Here is a 25,326-nt window from a genome sequence, read left to right on the forward strand (position 1 = left end):
AGCTGTTCTTGAGTGGCGAAGAAGAAGCAGCAGCAGAGAACGCCGAGATCTTTGAAAATTGGACCAATAAATTAATATCGTATCGCCCGTTCTTGTTGTTCGTATCGTCAAATCGGAACAGCGTCGAATAATCTTGGGAAAACCCTCCTAATCACATACAGCTGCGGGTTCCGTGAGTGTGTGTGTTCTCTGTGTGTGCTACAAAAACAATTAAATTAGTGACGCTTAATTGCTAAATTACTCAAGTGACAAATTTACTCTAAACAAAAACCTTAAATATGTTGGATGTTCCTCACGAAGCTAAGGTAAGTTTACAGTTCACAGTTTAAAGTTTGGGCAAAAGGGAATAAAATCCCGTTGTCTTCCGGTCTTTCCCTCTCTCATTCCAAGCCTCTCTTGCTGCGCTTGTGTGAGTGCAGCTTGCACATTCCAGCGTATGCAACGCATTTTGCCGGTTCCAGTTGGGCTCCATTTATGGGCCAATTTCCTTAGTTATAGCTGCCCTCTTGACTGGTTTTTTTGCCTTTATTTTTCTCTGCTCTATGTATTGCATTTGCTTAGCGCTAACCTTCAAGTGACCTCAAAGTACGGGCATGTGTCGCCTTCGTCGCTGAGGGTTAATAAGTGTGAGTGTGTCTTTTTGGGGTAACCAAAAAAAATTGCTTGGTATTTGTTGTCAGTTGGAATAATCGTGGAATATATCTGCTTAGTTCTTATCACTGGAACATGCCCCTGGAAATGTAGAAGCGGTTCTTGTTTTTATTTTACTGATAAGCACCCGCTGCTTCTTCTTCTTCTTCTTGTTCTCCCATTATCAACCCCTCCCCCTCGCTCACGACTGCCGGCTTGTTGTTTCCACTTGTTCCTTTTGTTTAATTTTTGTTTTGCTCAACACTTAAACACACACATGTTTCTTTTCTTTTTTTTTTTCCTATACGTATATATTTTTTTGCTATCACTTGTTGCTGGCTTCACTTCACTTGTCGCCGCGTTTTTCAGTGCCGTTCTGCCGCTGCCGACGTCAACGCCGCCCGCTGCCGCCGCGTGTTGGAAAAATGTTGTATTGAAATTCAAATTTCGTTTGGATCCCAGCTTTATTTTCAATTGCACACTCGACCAGCGAGCTTCGTTTTCGTGCTCTGCGCCTCCCTTCCTCTCTCGTTCCTACGTTCTTACCGCGAGTGCAAAGCGAAACACTAGAAAAGTTAAGATTTCAATAGTGAGATTTCTATAGTAGTGCTCCAACGTTCACAATGCCCTCCGGAATAAGACCCATCGATGTTCTGCTGGAGCGCGCCGGTGTAAGTTCTCTAGACTCTACCGAGAATTGCTTTGGCTATACGATATTTGGGCCAAGTTCAAAGAGTTATCTTTATAGCTCTGATTATAGCAAAGCTTTGCTTGGAAAACCACTGTATAAGAAACGTACTTCCAGCAACCAACCATTAAATCCGGAAATTAAATGAAAATTTACAACCGAATTGAAAAATATTCAAGCTGTGAAAAACACTCAATTTTAAACAATCACACCTCTGTAAATAATTTCTTATCGTGTAAAAAATTTAACACGTAAATTGAAAATGTTATCAGTTTATTTGACCTATAAACCAATACACTTTCGTGTTCTATCTCATTTATATTAGTGTCTAAAAATTTTAATTTCCGCCAGTCAAAAATTTGTAATCGTTCCACAACTTAATCGTATACATATTTCGAAAGAAAAAGGTTTTCCTAGAACAGTTCTATTTCATTTCCTAGGATGTTTTTGCAATCATTTTGCACTTTCTTTCTTTTTTGCAACTCATTTGGTATCTTATCGGGAAAGAAAATACGACATGGGCAAGAATCATTTAATTTACGGTAATTACCAGATTCAGAACGGTTGGTAACTAGGAGTTACTTATTGGTCTTTTAATAATCTTTAAAGATTTCGTATTGAAAGATCACTATTTGTGAACTTTTAAAGAATTGCATACTTTTAGGGGATAAAGGATTCAAATGATGTCCGATCGATGGGAAATTTTGATGTCTTTGGATATCTTTATCTCTATCCTCACCTTACCAACTCTATTTTTTTCTATAACATACCTTAGACAAAATACAATATACTCCTGTACTCTACAAGTACTGGGTATTAAAACATAAGCACTGGCTTGTGCGATCTTTGAGTTCATTCAGTTATGAGTGTATAACGAAATGCGTAAGCCTTTTACCAAAAAAAACAAAAAGCCGCGCCACCAGAAGCATCAATGAAACGTTAGCAAATTATCTTGAGCATGTTGACCTTGCCGAAGTTCAAACACCTGCCCTCTGACTTTGGCTTATCGTTGGGGCTCGAATGGCTCATCGGCGGCCAGTGCGGTTGCTTTATAAATAACCCACATGCAATCGTCTGGCATCGTCGTAGGCGCCGTGGGCGTGGCACGTGTTTTTCACTCTACTCCCTGCTTAGTATTCCGCCTTTTGCGTAATGATTTCGAAAAGTAAACAGCAAAATAAAAGCGATTACAGCAATTATTTTGCACAAGTCAATTGCATTTGTCTACTTTGATTGACAAGGCTTAAAGACGATCCGACCGATAGGTGGCGCTTTTTAACTGTCTTGTGGAGTATTTTCCGTCCCTCTTAATGTTTTTGTTTGGGCTTTAGCTTTGTTTACCCCTCTTATAGTGGGTTTGCCATCTGCGAGAGCTAATGACAACCTTGGCTAAATGTCAATGTCAAAACCATACATAAATTGTAAATATTTACCCCACTATTATAGCCGTTTCTTTACGATTGCATATTTCCCAAATCATTATTACCAAGCTATTAATCGATAAGCAGGTCGCCTTGTTACGAAAGGTCCGAGAAAAGAATACGATAAGGAAGGTTTCAAAGTTGGTTGAACTAAATTTCGCAATACCTAACGTACTCGGCATTATGTTAATTGTGAAATCTAATTTTGGTTATCAGGCCACGCTTTTGCGGTATTGATGTGGCATAGAAATAATGGGTACATGACTGGAGGAACGCCCAGATCTAAGCGATTAGATCTCGAAATCGTAAAGCAATGATGAGGTTTTATAATCCCTTAAGATTAGTTATCAGCCGGGGCGATAATGGAGGCGGTAGTTGACAAACTTGCGATTTTGCAAATTATTGCACAACTTGCCAGGGCAGATGCACTTTTAGAGGTCGTTTCATGGAACACTAAGCCGGGTTTCTAATCCCGGATGGCTGAGGCTTATCTCTGTAATCATCCTTGACTAAATCGGAATGTCGAACTCATCATTAAGCGGTTAAATAGTCAGGGTTTGTTGGGTCCACAGATGATGATGATGGGTGGAAAATTGTTTAGGCTATTTTGAGTACGTCATAACTTCGGAAATGTCGTAATAGTTGCACATTTCGTCAGTAAGCATTTTTATGATGAAATTGTAATTTTAAAATTGTGCATAAAGGATCTTTATTATTAGGTTCTATAAAAAACTATTCCAATAATAAATTTTGTGGATAATTTCTTTGGTAATTTAACGTGAATCGAATAACTCAAACAGAAGAACAACTCGTTTTGGACTAAAACACAATACTCAAGACCTTTTACCAAGAAATAAATACTTTCAATTAAACGATCTAATATCCTACAGATAAAGTGCTCTTAAAAAAAACTTCCGGTAGTAGCATTTTTGGGACAATCCTCGTGATATTTCGCTTCACAGGATGCACTATGCACTCTGAAATCCTTTAGACTGGGCAAATACTTAAAGAATATTCGCTTGTTAAAGTAGCTATCCGATTCCTCGGCTTCTTCGGGCTCTCCAGGTTCTCCAGCCAGTCGTTTCTTCAGCGATTCCTGCATTCCCCAAATTATGGGCTTGCCCTTGCACATAAGCAGCTTCAAGCAACCAGCGTTTCTTCCCTCTTCCGGTTTCTCCTTGGACTCGATCATGTCCACAATGTATTCGGGCAGATCCCGATCCATGATATCCCTAATAAGTCGTTTGCTATGCCTATCGGAACGTTGCATAAACCAATCGATGGGTGAGCCCATGGAAAGAGATCGGGGTCGATGGTCGCTGGGTTCGAACAGGGATTCCGAAGCATCAATCGATGGTCCTTTGCCTCCTCGAGTAGCTTGCACTAAAGTACTGCCAATCTGAAGAGAAATTCTCTTGATTAAAGATACGATTTTATAAGACTCAAACTCACCGCTTGGGCCACCATAATCAAGGCATTCAAAGCAAGTGCTCCCAGTTTTCGGGTATCGAATCCCACCATCCTCAGCATATTCGTAAAGATTTGCCCGGAATCAAAGGTTATTGGTGGAGGAGGAGGTCTTCGTGTGCTGTTCTCCGCCGGCGGCTCTTCCTGGGCATTTTCCGTTTCCGACTGCTGCTCCGATTGATCCTCTTCCGGTTGCTCCTCTTCGTGGTAATCCTGTGGCCCTTGAAAGCTCTTCTGCACATAGCTTATCAGGTTGGGTACGTTAGTCATTGATTGGCCCGCAAAGGCCTTGGCCACCAGATTGGCCACATCTGCGGCCGTGTTAATGCCAAACATTTGGCCAGCCATCTTCAGGCCATCATTAAAGTTGTCCATCACACCCGAGGAGACCTCTTGGCCACCCCAGTAGAGGAGCAAACTCAATAGCAGCCAGCGACTTGTCATCATCAGGCTTCGAGGAAAACTGTCGCCGCTTTGGAGTCGTAGTTTTGGTCTTTGGGTGGCAGCCCAAGCCTGTAATTGGACTTGCGACAGCTACGAAGCAATAGCAACAATTTTCCCCCACTAATTTTGTCACTTGAGTGCATCCGACGGATGCGCTTTGCTAGCCACGCTAATCGATGCCTCGGCTCGAAAGTTTCTCCAAGTGTAACTTATGATTTTGATTTGTTATGTTTTCATTACAGGTGCGCGGCCATCAGCGAGCACCTTCCGACTCGAAGGAGTTCCACGAGGTGACCAAGCGGGATGCCCTGCTGCTGCTGGAGCACGATGTGGACCGTCTGCTGGCCACCACGGAGAAGGCCCGCCAGCCTGCCCTCAAGGCGGAAATGGATCGTTTCGCCGAACTGTTCGGACGGTTTATTCAGGAGGGTAAGTTGTCTACTTCAAAGTAGGGTTGGTAAAAAAATCGAAAGCACTATCGATACTATCGATGGTTTGAACCCACAATCGATACTATCGCTCCAAAAAAATTATTGAATTTTACATGCAACTTGTGGTATATTTTAAGGAAAGAAAAATATTTTAAAGTATATACTTAAGAACATGACGGTTTTTTAATTGTTAAAGCTTAACATCGAATTTTGTTTCATTTTAATCGATCTAAAAGTTCAATAATTTTTTTTTCATAATTTTCCTTTATTTTTACAATTTTTATTTTTTTTCTTTAATTTTTAATACTATCGATAGCATTGATTGTGACCACCATCGATAGCCAAAAACATCGATAGTGTCGACTATAGATTTTTTAACAATCCTATTTCAAAGTTTCCCTTAATCAATGGTCTTATAAGAACTCAAATCTTTCAGAGGGACCCGCCTTGGACTGGAACAAGATCCAGAAGCTGCCCGAAAATGCCGTGATGAACTACTCGAATCTTAAGGCGCCCAAGAACGAGCAGGTATGCCGAGGGCCTGTCTTTAGACCCATAAAAACAAAACAAAAACCTCCAAGTTATCCCGCCAAAGAATCACATCTCGAAACCGAATCGAACTCATCCCGATGATATTACAACTCTCTTAATTTTGTTTACCAACTTTGCATACTTTCATGTTCTTTGATTTGAATACTGAATATATGGCTATGTCTGCCTATAAATACTATGCATAATCGTGTGTATCGCACCTAGAATGAGGTAAAGCGTTTTCCCTTACCTAAACTTCTACGCTTCACGGCTCTCACTCTCAATGTCTCTGCTCTGTTTTTCTGACTCTTGAGAAAACACGGCTCAAATCTAACCTAATTGGGCTTTGGACGCTTTGTTTAGATTTTGGATTGTGTAGTCTTTAGTTTGGCTTTAGTTTGTAATCACTGCGCTGTAGTACTAAACCCTAATGAAATTCGGCTATCACTGCAGCTTAACCAATTCCTCTGCTCTCTAACACACCACCCTAATGATATTTTACTCTAAAGGACTCTTAATAACAATCTCGATTCGCATCTAGATCCGCAACATGCTGGGCAAGTTGGTGGTCATCAAGCTGAACGGTGGTCTGGGCACCTCGATGGGTTGCCATGGTCCCAAGAGTGTGATTCCCGTGCGTTCGGATCTGACCTTCCTGGATCTCACCGTGCAGCAAATCGAGCACCTAAACAAGACATACGATGCCAATGTGCCGCTGGTGCTGATGAACTCCTTCAACACCGACGAGGATACCGAGAAGATTGTGCGCAAGTACAAGGGCTTCCGGGTGCAGATCCACACCTTCAACCAGAGCTGCTTCCCGCGCATCAGTCGCGAGCACTATTTGCCCGTGGCCAAGGACTTTGAGGTCGAAAAGGATATGGAGGCGTGAGTTTCATCGGGCTATCAAGAAATGAACTGTTATTAATTGTATATATTTTTTTTTCATATTTTAGTTGGTACCCTCCCGGTCACGGTGACTTCTACGACACCTTCCGCAACTCTGGTCTGCTCAAGAAGTTCATCGAGGAGGGCCGCGAGTACTGTTTCTTGTCCAACATCGATAACCTGGGCGCCACCGTCGATCTGAACATCCTCAACAAGCTGGTGGGCGAGGAGAGAGCCACCACTCCTGTGGAGTTTGTCATGGAGGTCACCGACAAGACCCGTGCTGATGTTAAGGTAGGAATATTTTCTTAATAATATATAAAATATAATAATTTGTTTGCTTTCCTCCAGGGTGGTACTCTCATTCAAATGGAGAACAAGCTGCGTCTGCTGGAAATCGCCCAAGTGCCCCCAGAGCATGTGGATGACTTCAAGTCGGTCAAGACCTTCAAGTTCTTCAACACCAACAACATTTGGGCCAACCTGGCAGGTGAGATAAAAGATATTATAGATATTACTTTAAATTGAAACTAAAACGATTTCGAATTCCCTCAGCCATTGATCGCGTTCTGCGTGAGCGCACCTTAAACATGGAGATCATCGTGAACAACAAGACGCTGGAGAATGGCCTTCGTGTCATTCAGCTGGAGACTGCTGTGGGTGCGGCCATGAAGAGCTTCGACGGCGCCTTCGGCATCAATGTGCCCCGCTCCCGCTTCTTGCCCGTGAAGAAGTCCTCCGATCTGCTGCTGGTCATGTCGAATTTGTACACCCTTAAGAACGGCAGCCTGGTGATGTCGCCGCAGCGCATGTTCCCCACCACGCCGCTCGTCAAGCTGGGCGAGAACCACTTCTCCAAGGTGAAGGAGTTCCTGGGTCGCTTTGCCAACATCCCGGACATCATTGAGCTGGATCATTTGACCGTCAGTGGTGATGTTACCTTTGGTCGTGGCGTTTCGTTGCGCGTAAGTTTTGGGGTTTCCTTTTTATGTGCTTCTTTTTGATTGTATATTAAATCCACAGGGCACTGTCATTATCATTGCCAACCATGGCGACCGGATCGATATCCCTGCCGGCGCCATCCTCGAGAACAAGATCGTTTCCGGCAATATGCGCATCTTGGACCACTAAACCAAATCCACTGCAATTGGATGTCGTCTCACTAACTGTAGCCTAATTTTCTAAGTTCTATGTAGTAGCCATGTTCGCGTTCCAAATTTCCAATTACGAATTTCATTTTAGCCAATTGTTGTAAGCACAAAGTGTGTCATCTGTATATATCGTTAAGTGGAAGCCAGTCAGGGTTTTTTAAATCAAAAACAAATCGCAATATGTTTTCAAAAATGTTAGTCGTAGTCGTTCAAATGAGATAAAAGATAGCAGCTGTTGAAACTCAATAAAGGCATGTTTATTTCTATAAATACAAAGGAGACTAATGACGTATTCCGTATGAGATATCTTCGATGACTTAAGCTAGTCCTTAAATTAATATCACTTGGAAAGATGGCACAGGGATGGCACTGGTAAAGCTTCATTCCCCCCTGCTTCCAGTTTTCTATGACTTTTCTGAGTCGTCAATTAGACTATAATCCTTGCTTATGTGACCCAGTTTGATGCCTTGTTGTATTAGCTCTAGGGCTAGATTTTTATTGCCACTTGAGGGACCCACAAAGGCCACCACAAGTTCTTTGAGATCGTGATCATCTCCATCTTTTGAGGCCTCACAGCTGTGGTCCCAACCTCTTCCCTCGTAAATGTGGCCATCTCCAGCCGCCACGAAATTAAAGTTAATATCCTTGTAGCCAATGCTCTCGATATGAAGACTTTGCAAGAGGCGCACCCGGAAAATGCACTCGGCTTGGGTGGCACAGGATTGAGTATTGGTGGATACAAATCTCACAGTCTCAACAGGAAGTTTTAGAGGACTAAGCGCAACCGTTGGTGGCTGGGCAAGCCAATAAGGTCGTGTGACAAACTTCAAGGTGGCATTGCTGAGGAGGCGCACTGAAAAGGATTCAAAAGTAAAGACATGTTCATCATTCTCTGCTTTAGATTTCCTTACGTGATGTCGCATCTGGCGTAAAGCGAGGCCAATTCTGCATGAGTTCGAATAGCTTCTGGCCAGGACTTTCGGTGGGACTGACTTGTCGGTGGGCGTAGATATGGTAGTCTGGTTGCAGTCTATGAAGTCGTACTCCCTCATCCATTAGTCGCCGGGCAGCTTCAATTTGTCGCATCGGTGGCTCCATATTCACAAAGGTTCCGATGAAGGCAATACTAATGGATATAGCGCCGTATCCCTTGACATGCTGACCCTGGATATGCCAACCGCGTCCCACGTAGACTTGACCATCGCCTCCCACCAGAAAGTTGTAGCCAATGTCGACCCAGCCCAGAGATTTCATGTGGTATGCCTGAATGGTCTGCATTCGGTATATGCAAACATCCTGTAAAAATCAAGAACATCGTTTGTAAGTCATTCAATTGTATTTGTTTTAAGTTGACAAATATTGGCCAAAACACTTTGTAGAATAGTTTACAATTAGTTCAAGAAAGTGCGAAAGAAGGGGATTTTTTCTTATGCCGGCTTGTGGCATACGAAATCAGCGAACCGGGGTTTTTTCGAATAAGCTTTTGGCTTATAACGTGGGTTTTATGCTGGGGGGTTTCCCTCAAAGGTTTCGGGTATCAATACAAAAAATGATCTTTATATAGTGAACGATTTTAAGAAAATGTTAATTAGAATTTTTATATATATGGTTAAATAATGTTGAAGTCTAGGTAATTAGAAAGTATATTATTATCAACTATAGGTGTGTATTTAGTTAAATAACGCCAAAGTCTAAGCGATGACCTAAATGAACCACTTGGGTAATGAGAAAAAAACGTGTTTCAACCAGATAAATTTAAGATTGTTAGGAATTTTATGAGTCATTTTTGTGGCCTAAGTATTCTGATATATAACTTCCAATCTTTATATTAAGGTATTAAAAATCCCAAAATTAGACTCACCTCCTGTTCGCATCCTTCGGTGGCCGTGTGGTGGATAATCACATTGGAGACGGGCAGCTTAAGGTGCGGGTACTTTCCGCTCGGGGGTTCCCCCTGCCATTCGCTGCGATCGAGTATGTGCAGGCTTTTGTTCGGAGAACTCGTGGTGTGGGCTAAACCAGGTTAACAATTGAATTGCCAATTAAATTTCAATCGATCTTCGATCAGCTTAGGAAACTTACTCATCACCCAAAGGGAATAGCCGGCCACTAAGGCCACGAGCATCAGGAGAATTGCACAGAGATAGAGAAGCTCTCGGGGAAATCTTTTAACGTTAGAAATCGGCTCTTCTGGGAGAGCATTTACCGCGGTCTTCTGCATCTTGAGATTTTGTTGAGTGTTAACTGAACCCTACTCCAACCGATCGTTCCTCTCCAGACGAAAGTCCGATGCCAACTGAACTGAGCCGGACCCATTAGCAAGTTCGCTTGATTGTTGTTTATTTCTGTTGACGGCTGAAAAAAATCCCCGACTCATTCAAAACTGCGAAGCGGCTGCGCAGTTCGTAAGCTCGTTGATAAGACATATTCATACCTATAAATAAGTGTATATTTGAAAAAGCTTCAAAGCTTTGGATACATGGTGTTTTTTTCGCAACAGGGTGACTGATCTCTAAACGCCGCCCACTTAAGATTAGACAGAGATCTTAGATTGGAGTGAGTAGTCTGAAAGATGGAAACCCCCTTTTGACCAGAGGGCGTATACTTGCTCCTATGTCTCTACAGCAGATTTGAAAGACGTTAGTTCGTCTTCACATCTTTGAGCCCAAGTATTGTGGTTTTCCGGTTTCTTGGAACAAAAGTCCACTGGCCTTAAGAAACCGATTACAGTTATCTGCTAAATGTTGACCTCCTGACACAAATATAATTATTCACGAGTTTTGCACACCTTTATTTAGAATTAAATTCATGGAAAATATATTGTTATTTTAGAAATTAAAGGGTATTTTTAGTTAACCATCATTTCAGGCCACTGAATATTTTTCCCAAATAGTTTTTGGTCATCATTGATGTGGTAACCTGGATACAAATTCCGCAATTGAACTCCCTTTTTCAAAAAACTCTTTACTGCCTCCGTCTGTAGCATTGATGGCTCTTCTTTTTCGAACATACCAATAAAAGCGATGCTTATGGACTCAATTTCATAACCACTCTGTGGCTCAGATTGTGTATGCCAGCCACGCCCCTCGAAAATTTCTCCATTGCTGCCCACCAGGAAATTCGGCCCTATATCAGGCCAACGCATAACTTGCATGTGAACTATCTGAATAAACTGTATAATCTTAATACACTCATCCTAAAACAGTAATAAAATAAATAAGTAATTATGAAAGTACGTATGATTCATTAATTACCAATGTTTCGCACTCTTCAGTGGGTATGTTATAAAAAATTACGTTTTCAACGGGCAGATTTAGAGGGTTCATTGGTTCTTTGGGCTGAGAAGCATGCCACACGTTGCGGTCGATATAGAGATCTCTGCGAAGGTGGTCTAAAATAAACTGATAAGTATTGATGATCCAGTAATAACCAATTTTTATCTCACTCAATTTCCAAAAGTAGTGACCGACCAGTAAGAGTATGCACAAAAATATATAACATGCTATGCATAACCGCCTGTTCAACCTTTTTTTCACCCAATTTTCTCCATGAACCATTTTTGTTAAAAACTTAGACGGTGGATCTACTCAAAACAACGGATAGTTTTGCACTGTGGTTAGTCAGCCTCATGTTCTAATTATATATCACTTTGTCTGAAATATTCTTTCAGCATTTTTATTTTTGTTCATTTTAAACATAGGGGAGAGTGGGGGAATTTCGTCAGCATTTTTTCAAAGCTATTTTTTGTCCATCTTGAGACACGTTATCATATTTCTATATTTATTGTTGAATGCGGTTAGCACCAAGCTTTAAAATGTGACATTCCCCTATTTTTTTAATTAGCTTGGTGATTTATAAAAAAATAAAATGTAAAACCAATATACTGGGGCAATCTCGTCACACAGGGGGGTAAAATCACCACACCACCGGGGAAATTTCGTCACCTGAAAAATGTAGGGAGTTTAACGCCTGAAAATATGCTACACAGATCAAGCGTACCATTTTTGTTGACGTCCTATATTTGTTGCTGCTGCTGGTAGTCTGTTCGTTAGCCAGCTCGTCAAATATAAAAATATGTATTTAAAATAGGTGCGAATTTACCCTTAGCGTAGGGTGGCGAAATTTCCCCAGACCGTACTTTTTTAGAAATAATTATTTTTCTTGCGAAATTAGGCGCGAAGTTAAAAATCACTGACGCAGAAATGCACATTATAGCACTGTGTATTGTATAAAAAATCGTGTATCTTATTCCTTTTGAATTGTGGCATACAGAAAAAATTTCGTCAAGCACTAAATGTAGCTTTTGAACTGTTAAAACACATTTAATATTATAGCTTAATTATCTTGGCCTTCTGTGCAAAACAAATGCATTGGTTGTGTCTGGCCGTCTTGAAGGACTAAAACAAAAAAATTATATATTTTTACGACTTATGGATTCCGAGATATTGCAGGTGACGAAATTGCCCCTGTGACGAAATTCCCCCACTCTCCCCTACATAAATATGCAGGTATTTATATAAAATATAATAAATAACGTTTTTCAATTTATATATTTTTTCTTGAAAAAGGGGTACAAAATATTTTTATTGGATATTCACATGACATATGTAGGTCGTAACATCTTGTAAAAACGCACAAAACAGATGAGTTGTTATCTCTGTCTGACCTCAAGGCAGCACAGTATAGATTAAAGGGAAGATAAACAAGCTATGCACATTTTAATATCCCTATTTTAACCTGTTCCCACCAATTGGATTTGTAATCTTAAATTAGTTTTAGGGGTTGGGCATTTTTATTTGCTTTCCTGCTTCTGGATGGAACTAAATTTGAATTTACTAAACTCTTCTTATAAAAACAGTTACTCCACGTCTGTTTATATTAAGCTGGTTTTTATAATTTTAAAATGCAGGGCTTTTATTAATTATCGAAGCTTTTGCAATTTGAGGAGATCGATTTATGAGTTTTGTATACGTTTTTGTATATTACGGGATTAGAATTAATCTTAAAAATGTCCTTTGAGTCGTACGATCATTTAACTAAATTTCTAGACCAAATTTTTTTTTGTCATCATAGACGTGGTAATCTGGATCCAAACTCTGCAATTGAACTCCCTTTTCCAAAAGACGCTTTACTGCCTCCGTCTGTAGCATTGATGGCTCTTCTTTTTCTAACGTACCAATAAAAGCGATGCTTATGGATTCAATTTCATAACCAATTTGTGGCGCAGATTGTACATGCCAGCCACGCCCCTCGAAAATTTCTCCATTGCTGCCCACCAGGAAATTCGGCCCTATATCAGGCCAACGCATAACTTGCATGTGAACTATCTGAATAAACTGTATAATCTTAATACACTCATCCTAAAACAGTAATAAAATAAATAAGTAATTATGAAAGTACGTATGATTCATTAATTACCAATGTTTCGCACTCTTCAGTGGGTATGTTATAAAAAATTACGTTTTCAACGGGCAGATTTAGCGGCTTCATTGGTTCCTTAGGCTGAGAAGCATACCACACGTTGCGGTCGATATAGAGATCTCTGCGAAGGTGGTCTAAAATAAACTGATAAGTATTGATGATCCAGTAATAACCAATTTTAATCTCACTCAATTTCCAAAAGTAGTGACCGACCAGTAAGAGTATGCATAAAAATATATAACATGCTATGCATAACCGCCTGTTCATCCTTTTATTCACCCAATTTTCTCCAGGAACCATTTTTTATTAAAAACTTAGACGGTGATCTACTCAAAACAACGGATAGTTTTGCACTGTGGTTAGTCAGCCTCATGTTCTAATTATATATCACCGAAATATTCTTTTAGCATTTTTATTTTTGATGATTTTGAAATTCATTTTAAACATACATACATCTGTAGGTATTTATATAAAACGTTTTTCAATTTATAATTTTTTTTGAGCAAAATATATTTGATTGGTTATTATAGGTAACAAAGCCAATTCTTTAAAAGCATATTTTTTCTCATTTAATATTTGGAATTGTTATAAAAAGAATAACACTACATTTACAATTTTTTTTAAATTTATACCGAAACTTTTATTAATTAAGATTGATATTTAATGAAGTTGCCTGATAATAGTTGACCAACGTGGCCACTGCTTCATCAACTCGTATAGTTTTTGGCCAGGACTTTCAGTGGGCTCAAATTGACGCTGGGCGTAGATGTGGTAATCGTAACGCAACTTTTTTTGGCGAACTCCGTCCTCCATCAACCGCTTGGCTGCCTCAACTTGTCGAGCATTGGGCTCTACGCTTGTGAAAGTACCAATAAAGGCAATGCTAATGGATATATTTTCATAGCCCCTCACTGGTTGAGCACGTACATCCCAGCCACGCCCCTCATATATCTCTCCATCGCCGCCCACTAGGAAATTCAGGCCTATATCATGCCAATCCCTGCTACTCATGTGGTATTCTTGAAGCATCTTTATGCGGTGTATGCAAACATTCTGAGGATGGGAAAAAGATATGTGATCTTATAAACCTGAAGAACAAATATTTGTATTACCTTAGTTTCGCACTGTTCAGTGGCTGTATGATGAATAATAACGTTTTGGGCTGGCAGATTTAGAAAATCTTTTGCAATGGGTTCATCAGCTCCCCACTCCGCCCGCTCGATTATAGAGAGATCATTTCGGTGACCTAAACCAAATTGATAAGAATATATATTCCATGATTACTTTACACTCACTCCTCTTCCAAATGTAGTAACCCATTGGCAGAGTTATGAAAAAAAAGAGGAATACTGCAAAGTACATCCGCTTCATATTGAAGCTCTTCTTCGGATTTTCTTCCAGCCCATTCAACTCGGGATTTTCCATGTTATGCAGTGATTGCATGAAGCCTATTCAATACAACAGCTGAAAGCGCACTGAAATTGGTCAGCCACATAAGATGAGAATATATTCAGCTTGCGAAAAAGCTTAGCATTTCTTTATCTCCAATTTTTGTTTATTTCAAAATTTGTATACGTTAATTTCTATAAAATGCAATCTTTTACAAATATTGTAGCTTATTAATTTGATCGGTACCTAAACGTCTATTGTCTATTGCACTTGTGTAAAAGTGCGTAAGGAAATTTCCAATTTTAAAGTACTTATATATATTTTATACATTCTTTATATTCTCACTCAGCATCAACAGATGCGTTAGTCTAGTCATCTCTGTCTGGCAGCAGAATTGTGATTAAAAATGTATACATTTTGAATATCCCTATTTGAACCTGTTCCCACCTATTGGCTTTGTAGTCTAAAATTAAATTTAGGGTTGGGCATTTTTATTTGCTTTCATCTTTTTCATGGAACTAAAATTGAATTCATCAAACTCATCTCATATAAACAGTTATTAAGAGTCTTTTCGCATGAAGCAGGTTTTTTTTTAATTTAACATACATAGGTAGAAGAAAAGAAAGAAATAAATTCAGAATTGTAAAGGTTTCATTAAACTTGTGAAAACTGCAAAAATGTTCAAGTTTTTTATTAATCATCAAAGCTTTGCGATTTAGGGAGATCGATTTATGATTTTTAATAAAATGTATGTATTTTGAGACAGTTTATACATATATTACTGACTTATTCTTATCTTAAAAATGTCCCCTGAATCTCACAATATTCTTTAAGCAATATAAAGGTTTTGCGATACGCTTTCTGCTTAACTTTCGCTATTCAAAGTCCTCCTTTTATGGCGGTATCGTCTAAGGTAAACGAGCAGCAAAAAAGGCAGATAAACAGGTAATATTAAAAAGTGGGGAGTCCCCTGAAAGAGAAGACCAAAACAAAGTTGGCACGGCATCTTACATCGTATGTATGCGCGTAAGTCACCTTTTCCGGTTTCTAGCAGCTCCAGAAAGCACCTAAGAAAAATCCCCGATCCCAGTTATCAGCTAGATTTTCACCCCTTGACCATGATTGAAATTCCTCAAGTTAATCATTTTGCTTTATTTAATATCACATTTTTTCAAACAAATCGTAATTCTAACTAAATCGAATATGCCACACATTTAAGGGAGAACACCTATTTACGCTACAATATCAATGCGAATATGAATAATAATATCCAAATATCGGAGATGCGCATATAACTTAAACTATTCACGACCAATGAGTCCAGTTGCCGAAGCTTTGGTAGAGGGCATCCGCCTTGTATTGGGTGAGAGTTGGCTCCAATTTACTGGCCGCCGTTAGTCGGTAGTTTGGAGCTATCTTGCCCAGCTTAACGCCGCGCTGCAGCAAAAGACGAGTCACGCTGAGCTGTTTGTCCGACGGCTTGCGGGTCTGGAAAGATCCGATGTAGGCCAGGCTAAGACTCTTCGAGTTATAGCCGGCCATGTGGGCGCCCACCTGATCCCAGCCACGTCCCACATACACATTTCCATCGCCGCCGATCAGGAAGTTGAAGACTATATCGTCCTCCTGTACCGACTCTATATCGAAGGACTGTCGCAGGCGCACTCGGAACACACACTGCGCCTGGGTGGTGCAGTCATCCGAATTGGTGGGCAGCACTATGACCAACTTCACCGGCTGCTCCAAGTCGGGAATCTTCTTCTGCGGCGGCTGGGCGAGCCACTGCTGACGCTCCACAAACCGCAGTATCAATCCGCCACCAATATTGTCCTGATCTGTTGATTATTCAGGGTTATAATTAGTTTTCAAAACATTTATGTAAGGTTAAAAATCGATTTTGAATTTTAGTTAGTTAATTTAGGCGGCATTTTGTTTAGAGAAAGTAGTGAAATATTAAATACCATTATTATACAAATATTAGTGGGCCAATAACCAAGTTATTTGATCAGTTTTACGAACTCCAATTCAGAAACACCTTCATCATGAATAAATTAGTTTTGTGTGTTTTATGATCATTTCCTCAAAGTGTGAGTTTAATTATGTTGATGATAAAATTAAAAAACATAAACTTTCAATAACGTATTTTTTGGCACCTTTATTCGAACTTAATTTGATTAATTATAACTAGTGAATCTCTACTGAATCATATGCAGGTCGGGCCAAGTCTTCGTCAGATTGTACCAGTGTGGCCAGGTTTGAATGATCCTATAGAGTTCCTCGCTGGGCATTAAGGTTCCCGTTATTTGCCGATGTCCAAGTAGTTGGTAATCGGTAGTTAGTTTCTTTAGGCGAACACCTTGTTCGAGGAGCAGCTGACAGGCTTCCAATGATTTCGGGGTTGGCTCGTTCCGTCGGAAGTTTCCTATAAAGCTAATACCGATGCTGCTGTTGTTGTTGTCCCGCGTATGGGCACCCTCGAAGTCCCAGCCCCGCCCCTCGTAAATGCGCCCATCACCGCCCACCAGGAAATTGTATCCCATTTGACCCCAGTTGAAGCTGTCCATGTGTTTGCTCTGGGTCACTCGGGCCCAATAAGAACAGGCTTCCTAAATGATAAAGAAGTTTTTAGGTGGATCGAATATAGGAATATAGGATATACTTACTCTCGTCTCGCATGTCTCGGCTGTGGTATCGGATATTATTACTCTGTGGACCGGAAGATTCAGGGGCTGTAACGTTCCCCTCGTGGGCAAACCGCCCCAGCTCTTTATTCCGATCACAACCAGTTTTCCGTCGATATGGACTTCGGAATCATCAGCTGGTTCAAAAAAATCAGCTGTGTTAGTTAACCCCTTTGGAGTTTTGAAAAGTTGAATGAAAACTCTTTCGAAAATTAAATATGCTTTAAAAAATATAGGTTCAAGACAAAAGTATAAAATTGATTCATTATTACAAACTATATTCCAAAAAGAAATCATATTGTCTCGATAATTGTGAACCGATTAGATTTTGGCCAATCTTATCCATTTATACATTGATTTTTACATTTGTTTTTTTACATTGCTATTTGTTTTTAATGAATTCAAATACTTTAAAGATCGAATTATTAATTTTTTTATTTTTATAATCAATAAAATTATCTTTATCAATTTAACCCTTGTTTAAAACAAAAACTTTAAATGCCTTATAGATTTTCTCAAAGGTTTTCATTCTTGCCTTCAAAATCCTTTAAAATGATTCATACATACATCCGTGTGTCGTTATGGCACTCATGTAGTACTCATAACGATCGGTCTTATATTCCATTCAACTCAACCACTTCCTTTTTCTTTTCAAATTTTTATGAGGGGTATGGGGGTAATGAGATCAAATAAGGTTCATCTGTTGGTCATATTTCTACAGACTCTATTTACTTGATAAACATATAATACATGACTTATTAGATTTCGTGTGACCAATGCGGCCACGTCTGGATGATCTTGTAGAGCTCCTCTCCGGGACTTTCCGTAGCGCTCAATTGCCGATGGCCATAAAGCCGATAGTTTGGGGTTAACTTCTTGAGACGTACACCCTCTTCCAGAAGCAATTGGCAGGCCTTCAATTGCCGCTCGTTGGGCTTCCTCTTGGTGAAGGTTCCGATAAAGGATATCCCAACGCTTCCTGTATTGTAGCCCTTGGTGTGGGCGCCCACATAGTCCCAGCCACGCCCCTCGTACACACGCCCATCGCCGCCCACCAGGAAGTTGTAGCCAATGTGATCCCAGTCCCAGCTGTCCATGTGAAACGACTGGACGACATTCACTCGCGCCGAGCAGACTTCCTTCGTTGGGGAATCGGATGTGGATGTTGTTAGGAATGATCGGGACATGGAATATGGTATCTACTCACCCTCGACTCGCAACCCTCGGCGGCGGTGTGCGAGATGACAACCCTATTGATGGGAAGTTTCTGAACACCGAGCTTATTCTTTGCAGGCCTACCGCCCCACTCGGCCACCTTCAAGATGACTAAGGTGCTATTATCGATCACATCGTCGGCTGCGTGGAGAGTTTGGGGATTAGCATGGCACAAGATGGGTCAAAACAATAGTAGTGATTTCTCGAAAATAAACTTGTTAAATTTTGAATTGAAATTTTCCATTTTAGATCACTTTTATTACATTTTTCTAGATGATCATAATTTTTATTAAATTGTTATCCATTTAAAATGTTTTTTTAAAACTAGAAAAGAAAGGAATACCTACCTTTCCTTTAAAAAATCCTAATTCTTTTATTTAAAAAACATTTGTTTAAATTTTTGATCAAACTACCATTGTTTTGTGGGCAAATGCATAGGTGATGCACGAGATCGATTCACTGGCATATTCCATTCAATTGAACTTTAGGCCACACTTTTGAATTATGGTTCACTTCACAACACTGATCCAGTGATCAGAAACGCGCAATTCGAGCAGCAAAATGGATAATGCACCGAAACATAAAAACACACAGTTCCCAATGAGTTATTACATACAGGATGATATTAGGATGGGTTAGTCACATGCTGGTTGGGTGAGATAGGATATGTTAGAACACGATCGCCAATTTGAGTTTTGATTAGTCGGAAGCTCTATTGCACACTTGGTGGAGGACAAAACTGTACCTATTGTTGAATTGATTGGAATATTTTGTCTGGAATCGTCGACGTCGCTGAGCTTACTTTGGTTCAACGTCTTGTCGAAGAGGTTTGTGGTGGTGGCCAGTACGACGCCTAGCATAAGGGTTAAAAGCACAAAAAGCACCGTTATCGTGACGGCCTTACGCCCAATGGTGTTGGGCAAAAAAGGGCAGAGGGGTGGTGTCTGCGGCGAATCATCCAGTTTGGAACCTGCAAAATGATCGTTAAATTGTGGGTTAGTGAAAAAGTGGTTAGAAGAAGTCAAGGGGTGTCTTTTGAAAAAGTAAAGCTAGGAAAATCACTTGAGAAATTTCTACGATTTTGAAGGATCAATCAATCAAATATATATGAAAACTGCGATTAGAGCCTTAAGCATAATTTGTTCTGTCTTTAAACTTTTCATTGTTTCCCTAAAGGATTTTGAGTATGGTAAAATCAGTACGTTCTTGTAAATTTTACTGATCTGATTATTATCTTACGCTTTTCTAGACCCTGTTCTAGGATCTCCAATCGTTTTTCGTGCTCCCGCAAGGAGTTCTCCAGCCACTGGCTCATTTTTGCCCCAGTTTCCATCTTTCCCAGACACATGTCGCACTTCCACCTCAAATTGGGCACCGAATCCAGTACTTTGAGCTGATCGTCAGTTAATTCCGTGCATTTGCGATGACAGAATCGCCCACACGACCCATTATCACATTCTATACGACTGGAATTATCCACGATCAACTCGTGACACTTTAGGCAAATTTCAAGCGCGTTCCTCGACATTGTCCGATCGCTCCATATGAACAACTGAAGCCGATCGGTGGGTACTTTTTCCGATCCCGATCCGTGCGTATGCCTGTTTCATTCTTGTTATTTCACTTTTTCATTTAGCAAGTATTTAAGGCATACAAATACACAATGAAAAAAATCCCCCACTCCACAGAGGCGTTTATTTATTTATTGCCAGATCCAGGGGAATCACCTGTCTATATAATCAGAGTACCTAACTGCAGCTAACTAAATTTACACTCAGTCGCCTGGTTAAACTTGAATTTTCATATATCTCGGTGGCGCTTTAATTATGGTAATTGTGAAAACCATTCAAGTAAACAATTGCATGTCGGCAGCTGCTATTGTTTTTTCACGTATTTATCGCAAGTTTTCACCAATTTGATTTACGGCCTAAGGGACCTTGGATCGGGAGAAATACGTTTTCTTTTCGTGAATGAAATCTGTTATTTTTCTGCTCCATAATTATATCGAAATCACAATATACAAGAACTGGTTAAATAAAAATGTAACAAAACATGGCTTTCAGGGATCTATAGGAAAGCTTATTAAATCTAAAAAATTCCCAATTCTTTTCGTGCAAAAACTACCCTCATGAATATAAATACGTTTTGTGGGAGACCAATTTCGGTTGGTGATTTTCCATACAAACTAATGAATTTTAATAAGCTTCAAGTGAAAAAAAAACTGTTTATATCCGTGCTAAAATCTCTGTATAACATTTTTAACGGAATATAATGCAAAAAAAAGTATAAATTTACTATTCCAGTTTTATAAGTTGTATTTTTATTTAGATAGTTTAATTACATTTTATTTATTTTCCAATGAAATAAACTGTATGAATTTCGATTTGGTATTTTCTTGAAATTTTTCCTACATTAATTTCATATACTCTGTGGCCTTGCGCAATAAACTGCATTTATGTTGTTATTCCAGTACAATGTAGTATTTGTTCTATGCGTATCTCATGTGCTTAGCCGCTTTGTGGGCCATCTGCTAATCTACCATTCGCAGCACGGTCGTTAGACCAGGCCAACTGCCTGTCTGACTGGGTTGGGTAAACAAATCGCCACACGCGCTCAGTATCGCCCAATAAAGCAAACAAAACCGAGGCAAGGTGAAGACAGAGAAGGAATGTAAACATAAACGCAGCAGGAAATAGCGGCGATATGTATTAAGGATATATAGTGAAAATACTAGATAATTTATATATGAAGGGTGTACAAAAAAATATTGAGTAAAATATTTAAAAGGAAATATAAAATTGGAATACAAATTAAAAGATACAAAGTTGATATCAATTCCTATCCTAAGTTTCTCCCTACTATTTTAAATTAACTCTGGATGACTTACCCGGCGCATTGCCATTTGCTGTGGCTCCTCCATTAAAGGCGGGATTATCCTGACCACCATCTGGTCCTTCGCCCGCTTTCCACTTGTCCCGATTGTCGATGAGAAACTGTTGTATCGTCACGGGTCCCTCGTAGAAGTGCTTATCACCGAAGGTCACGTCCGTGGAGTTGGTCAGCGCGATGCTACCGATTCCCTGGGTTGCTACGCCTCCGGCCGGAGAAGTGGGCGTGGCCAGGGCCAGATTACCGTTTAATATCTGCTTGGCCACTACACCAGCTTCCAGGGGATTTGGAGGCGGTACTTCCGCCTGACCACCTGGCGCCACCTGACGACTGATCACCGTTAGACCCTGGTTAAGGTCGCGCAGGTGGGAACTGTGGGGCGGGTAGGTGACCTGGTGACCCAGCTTCTGCACCGTGTAATCCTCGGCATCGCCCTCCGAATCACTATCAATACAACTGGAGTCGATGGCATTCTCATCGATGGAAACAATCGAAATGGTTGTGCTCCGTATGGAAACCGCCGGCGATGATGATGTCTTTCCAGCCTTCTCCTTTGTTATATTCACAGTGTGCTCGATGCTGATACGCTTGGGTTCCGTTTTCGCTTCCGATTTCGATTGGGCCTGCCCCTCGTCCGTCCCCCGATCTTTGGTCTCCTTATCCGGCCGAAAAGTTGCCGCATTATCGTTTAGTATAACACCCGAATCGGTGGACGAAGTACTGCAGTTTTTTGGAGCAGACGGATCAATTACTCTGCGTTTCGTATTGGGACATTGGATCATTTCCGTTTCATTGCTGAAATGCATGTCGGGCTATCGGAACGGTCACGTAACCAGATTATTATTTCCTCTGGATCTCTGAGCGTTATGTGTTGTCCCTCCTTATTAGCAGATTGGACAGAACATTTTCGCCGGAGATTAGTTTTTTTTTTATAGCAGATCGGCTGACTGGGCGCAGCTCTACGCAAACATCACATAATGAGCATCTGCAAATAGGAATACGTTTTTTTTTATTCCCGGTTAACTGGTTGATAATGAGCAAGTCAAATGATAAATTTCGAAGAAAGTCTTTGTTTGAATTGAGTTCATATGGGTTGCACTCCGGGTTTCTTGTTCGAAATTCAATTGTTGCTTAATGTTAGATAAAATTGTTTTAAGGAAGTTGACACATGTTTTCTTTTTGTTTTCACTTCCTTTGAGGAAACTAAATTATTTTTTATTTACTATAGCATGTTTTTAAAACAATTAATTTTTTTAGAATTTATTATCGTAAATTGATAAACTTGTTTTGTTGCCTATGTTTTTGAACATATTTTTAAAAATTTTCGGTCGAGATAAAACTTTTAATTTTATTTTGTCACCACTTTATTTTTTACAAGGTAATTATATTTTTAATTTGATAATTTCTAATGCTTTTGTGTTATCACAGTCCATTAGATCACTTTAACTTCCAGCTTCATTGTGCTTTATACGTATAATCAATGCTTTTAGTACATGTATACACGATTGTTGATAAGCTCTACTGCCTGAGGGCCTGTCTATAGAGAAATATACGAATAAATAGCAGTGCAGCTGCTGTGTAGCAATGAAGTTTGTCTAATTGAGACATGCGGGTTTCGAACAGGGCTCGGATATATTCAGTTTACTGCTCGCTCACATATATTGTATATATTGTATACCCCTCTATTCGATCCATAAAGTTGGTCAATAAGCTCTCACGAAAGCAAGGCTTATGCAAATTAGCAATAATCATTGACGTAGTAAATTTACTTAAGTGGATTCCGAGAAATACGAAACACAAGCCACACTTGCTACAAGCGCTACTAGGGGTAAATGCTTAATTTTGGATATTTGAAAGTCTCTCGAGTGACGTCTTCGAAAGGTTGAAAGATCATTAAAGACATATCGTATGACGTCTTTGGGGAAAGAATTTAAGTTCATCGTGAGTTGTGCCAAATGCAAGACAGTAACTCTCTTTTATAGAATTCTCAGAACTCTGATAAACCCGAAAGAATATCGAAGGGGGTGAGGGGTGTACTATATATGTTAGTACCGATGTGCTAGAGTTGGCACAGAGCGGGCTTTTGAGATAACGCGGAATGGAATACCGTATAACGAATGCCGAACAACGACAACGGCTACAAATGAGGAACGAAATGGCACTTTGAGTTTACTGAGCGCACCAATACACGGACATTTGAGCGGCGGCCATTGTCACTCACACACACACACGCACACTTACTGATCGCCACAATATGGGTGTCTCTTTGTTGTTGCTTCAAGTTCTGTCTCGAGAATCGATAATAATTAACAACTCTGGTGTTTTACGTGTTTTCAAAATTATCATTAAATATGGCCTATGTGCAAATTAATTGATTTTCGATCGGTTTTTCGATAGCTGGCTTTGCCCAGGAAATATTTCGTTTCCTTTGGCATTTCGAAAGGGTAATTAACATTCCACTGAGAAATAACGTTTTATAAGCTGCATCAGCTTAAAACGAACTAGTTTACACTTAAGCACTGATTTAATTGGTTAATTGTATTTAATTTGTGGACACATATTTTGGGTATATTCAACTTGGGAATTTTTTAGGTGTGTAATATATTTCGCATTTTTTACGCACTTCCAATTGCCAACAAAACCGATGCAGCACGTAAATATTTGAGCGTCTATACTATATATAAACAAGAGAGAACGCTATAGTCGGGTTGTTGTCCCGACTATTTAATACCCGTCACTCAGCTAAAGGGAGTGCGAACGCTGTGTCGGGTTGGTGTCCCGACTAATAATCGTAACTCAGCTAAAGGGAGTGCGAGGGAGATAGATATATAATTTTTGATTGCGTATAACTTTTTAATGAATGGTCCGATTTGAAAAATGTCTTCTACATTTCGATAGGTATAAATATAAACAACAAAATTGCATTTATACTTTTTTGAAATCTTTAAAGATGTGGGCGCAGGACCCATTTTAAAATCATTAGTGGGCGATTGTGGGCGTTAGAGGGGGCGTGGCGCTCGGCTAAAATAAACTTGCGCTGCGTAGGAAGCCAAAGAATATGTGTGGGAAATCTCAACCTTCTAGCTTTTGTAGTTTCTGAGATCTCAGCGTTCATACAGACGGACAGACGGACAGACAGACAGACAGACAGACAGACAGACAGACAGACGGACAGACGGACATGGCTAGATCGACTCGGCTAGTGACCCTGATCAAGAATATATATACTTTATGGGGTCGGAAACGCTTCCTTCTAGCTGTTACATACTTTTGCACGAATCTAATATACCCTTTTACTCTACGAGTAACGGGTATAAAAACTTGTAAGTTCAATTTTTTTTATATTTTTTCGCGCCAATTCCGAATTGTTGAGCAGCGGCGCGTTCGAGTGACTCTGATCAACTGAGCGGCGATCAAATCGCAGCGGCCTGAAAAGCTGGAGCGTCTAAACTGGCAGCGTGTAGGAGCGTGAGAGCGAGAGAGAGAGAGCAGAGCGCTGAGAAAATAGAGAGAGACGGGAAGAGCGGTCCGGTCGGCTTTTTATTATTTAACCAAAGTTGTTTGATTTGAGTCCGATTTTAAGGCGGTCCAACTCGTTACAGATTTGCATTTTAATAAATGATTTTTGAAAAGATTTTCACGGGGAGACTGGAAAACCTTGTCCTAAAAAATTCAAAAAAAATCTAAATGGTTGTAGCTACCATAAAGAATATTGGGATAAATATAAATAAAGCAACTCTTATCAAAAGTATAAATATTAGTTATATTTTAAATATAGAAGCGAATATATTGACATGAGTAATTTGGTTTTTCAATCATTCTAATAGCGGTTTTTAAGTGATATAATTAATAATACTTCTAATTTCATATATACTGTCAGCCATCACAATATTATATCTAAGCTAATTCTAACATTCTTCTCGGAATATATATTTTTACATAAGTTAATCAACGAACGAAACGGGTTTGTAACGGAAAGTAAGTGATCCGAAGAAATCGAAAGAATTCCGATAACTGCATTTTCAGACCTGCATCTTTCGGTTTTTCCGTGCGTCACCGAGTTGGGGAACCTGTTCTCGA

General features: G+C 39.9%; 5 protein-coding genes across 14 annotated transcripts; 1 reads left to right on the top strand and 4 right to left on the bottom strand.

Moving 5' to 3' along the window:
- The first annotated feature begins 74 nt into the window (after positions 1 to 74).
- On the top strand, positions 75 to 7,927 carry UGP (UDP-glucose pyrophosphorylase). Of its 2 annotated transcripts, none has more exons than XM_017150015.3 (8): positions 75 to 305; positions 4,893 to 5,079; positions 5,518 to 5,609; positions 6,154 to 6,500; positions 6,569 to 6,794; positions 6,852 to 6,990; positions 7,056 to 7,465; positions 7,524 to 7,927. In XM_017150015.3, the coding sequence occupies exons 1-8, from the start codon at positions 279 to 281 to the stop codon at positions 7,629 to 7,631; spliced, it is 1,536 nt and encodes a 511-aa protein (XP_017005504.1). In that variant the 5' UTR covers positions 75 to 278; the 3' UTR covers positions 7,632 to 7,927. The 2 variants fall into 2 exon arrangements, with proteins under 2 accessions (XP_017005504.1, XP_017005502.1); XM_017150013.3 differs by lacking the exon at positions 75 to 305 and adding an exon at positions 1,099 to 1,301.
- LOC108063073 (uncharacterized) lies at positions 3,627 to 4,812 on the bottom strand. The gene is made up of 2 exons (XM_017150018.3): positions 4,192 to 4,812; positions 3,627 to 4,138 (listed from the first exon to the last, which is right to left on the bottom strand). Exons 1-2 carry the CDS (start codon positions 4,651 to 4,653, stop codon positions 3,641 to 3,643), a joined length of 960 nt encoding a protein of 319 aa, XP_017005507.2. The 5' UTR covers positions 4,654 to 4,812; the 3' UTR covers positions 3,627 to 3,640.
- On the bottom strand, positions 7,885 to 9,929 carry PGRP-LF (Peptidoglycan recognition protein LF). Its single transcript, XM_017150017.3, has 4 exons — positions 9,734 to 9,929; positions 9,513 to 9,664; positions 8,563 to 8,947; positions 7,885 to 8,504 (listed from the first exon to the last, which is right to left on the bottom strand). The coding sequence occupies exons 1-4, from the start codon at positions 9,870 to 9,872 to the stop codon at positions 8,056 to 8,058; spliced, it is 1,125 nt and encodes a 374-aa protein (XP_017005506.2). The 5' UTR covers positions 9,873 to 9,929; the 3' UTR covers positions 7,885 to 8,055.
- Positions 9,930 to 13,468: 3,539 nt separating this feature from the next.
- LOC108063017 (peptidoglycan-recognition protein LF-like) lies at positions 13,469 to 14,530 on the bottom strand. The gene is made up of 3 exons (XM_017149939.3): positions 14,368 to 14,530; positions 14,185 to 14,318; positions 13,469 to 14,125 (listed from the first exon to the last, which is right to left on the bottom strand). The coding sequence occupies exons 1-3, from the start codon at positions 14,513 to 14,515 to the stop codon at positions 13,733 to 13,735; spliced, it is 675 nt and encodes a 224-aa protein (XP_017005428.3). The 5' UTR covers positions 14,516 to 14,530; the 3' UTR covers positions 13,469 to 13,732.
- A 1,068-nt stretch (positions 14,531 to 15,598) lies between these two features.
- On the bottom strand, positions 15,599 to 23,934 carry PGRP-LC (Peptidoglycan recognition protein LC). Of its 9 annotated transcripts, none has more exons than XM_017150022.3 (5): positions 23,870 to 23,934; positions 21,245 to 22,231; positions 19,160 to 19,327; positions 17,125 to 17,279; positions 16,591 to 17,067 (listed from the first exon to the last, which is right to left on the bottom strand). In XM_017150022.3, the coding sequence occupies exons 2-5, from the start codon at positions 22,050 to 22,052 to the stop codon at positions 16,657 to 16,659; spliced, it is 1,542 nt and encodes a 513-aa protein (XP_017005511.2). In that variant the 5' UTR covers positions 22,053 to 22,231; positions 23,870 to 23,934; the 3' UTR covers positions 16,591 to 16,656. The 9 variants fall into 9 exon arrangements, with proteins under 9 accessions (XP_017005513.2, XP_070071053.1, XP_017005510.2 ...); XM_017150023.3 differs by lacking the exons at positions 16,591 to 17,067; positions 17,125 to 17,279 and adding exons at positions 17,844 to 18,281; positions 18,350 to 18,498; XM_017150024.3 differs by lacking the exons at positions 16,591 to 17,067; positions 17,125 to 17,279 and adding an exon at positions 15,599 to 16,296.
- Between the last annotated feature and the right edge of the window lie 1,392 nt (positions 23,935 to 25,326).

Source organism: Drosophila takahashii, chromosome 3L (assembly GCF_030179915.1).
Source record: "Drosophila takahashii strain IR98-3 E-12201 chromosome 3L, DtakHiC1v2, whole genome shotgun sequence".
Classification (NCBI taxonomy): Eukaryota; Metazoa; Arthropoda; class Insecta; order Diptera; family Drosophilidae; genus Drosophila; species Drosophila takahashii.

Bases quoted from the DNA above. Each gene is read 5' to 3' on its own strand.
- UGP (XM_017150013.3), top strand. From the start codon at position 1,254: ATGCCCTCCGGAATAAGACCCATCGATGTTCTGCTGGAGCGCGCCGGT. The intron at 6,501-6,568 runs GTGAGTTTCATC...TTCATATTTTAG, and splicing joins GTCGAAAAGGATATGGAGGC to TTGGTACCCTCCCGGTCACG. The intron at 7,466-7,523 runs GTAAGTTTTGGG...TTAAATCCACAG, and splicing joins GTCGTGGCGTTTCGTTGCGC to GGCACTGTCATTATCATTGC.
- LOC108063073 (XM_017150018.3), bottom strand. From the start codon at position 4,653: ATGATGACAAGTCGCTGGCTGCTATTGAGTTTGCTCCTCTACTGGGGT. The intron at 4,139-4,191 runs GTGAGTTTGAGT...ATTTCTCTTCAG, and splicing joins TGATTATGGTGGCCCAAGCG to ATTGGCAGTACTTTAGTGCA.
- PGRP-LF (XM_017150017.3), bottom strand. From the start codon at position 9,872: ATGCAGAAGACCGCGGTAAATGCTCTCCCAGAAGAGCCGATTTCTAAC. The intron at 9,665-9,733 runs GTAAGTTTCCTA...AACCTGGTTTAG, and splicing joins CTATTCCCTTTGGGTGATGA to CCCACACCACGAGTTCTCCG. The intron at 8,505-8,562 runs GTAAGGAAATCT...AATCCTTTTCAG, and splicing joins TACGCCAGATGCGACATCAC to TGCGCCTCCTCAGCAATGCC.
- LOC108063017 (XM_017149939.3), bottom strand. From the start codon at position 14,515: ATGCAATCACTGCATAACATGGAAAATCCCGAGTTGAATGGGCTGGAA. The intron at 14,319-14,367 runs GTGAGTGTAAAG...AATTTGGTTTAG, and splicing joins TTACTACATTTGGAAGAGGA to GTCACCGAAATGATCTCTCT. The intron at 14,126-14,184 runs GTAATACAAATA...TCCCATCCTCAG, and splicing joins CTGAACAGTGCGAAACTAAG to AATGTTTGCATACACCGCAT.
- PGRP-LC (XM_070214952.1), bottom strand. From the start codon at position 22,052: ATGCATTTCAGCAATGAAACGGAAATGATCCAATGTCCCAATACGAAA. The intron at 19,328-21,244 runs GTAAGTCATCCA...ATCATTTTGCAG, and splicing joins AGCAAATGGCAATGCGCCGG to GTTCCAAACTGGATGATTCG. The intron at 16,297-19,102 runs GTACAGTTTTGT...AATAATCAACAG, and splicing joins TCCAATCAATTCAACAATAG to ATCAGGACAATATTGGTGGC.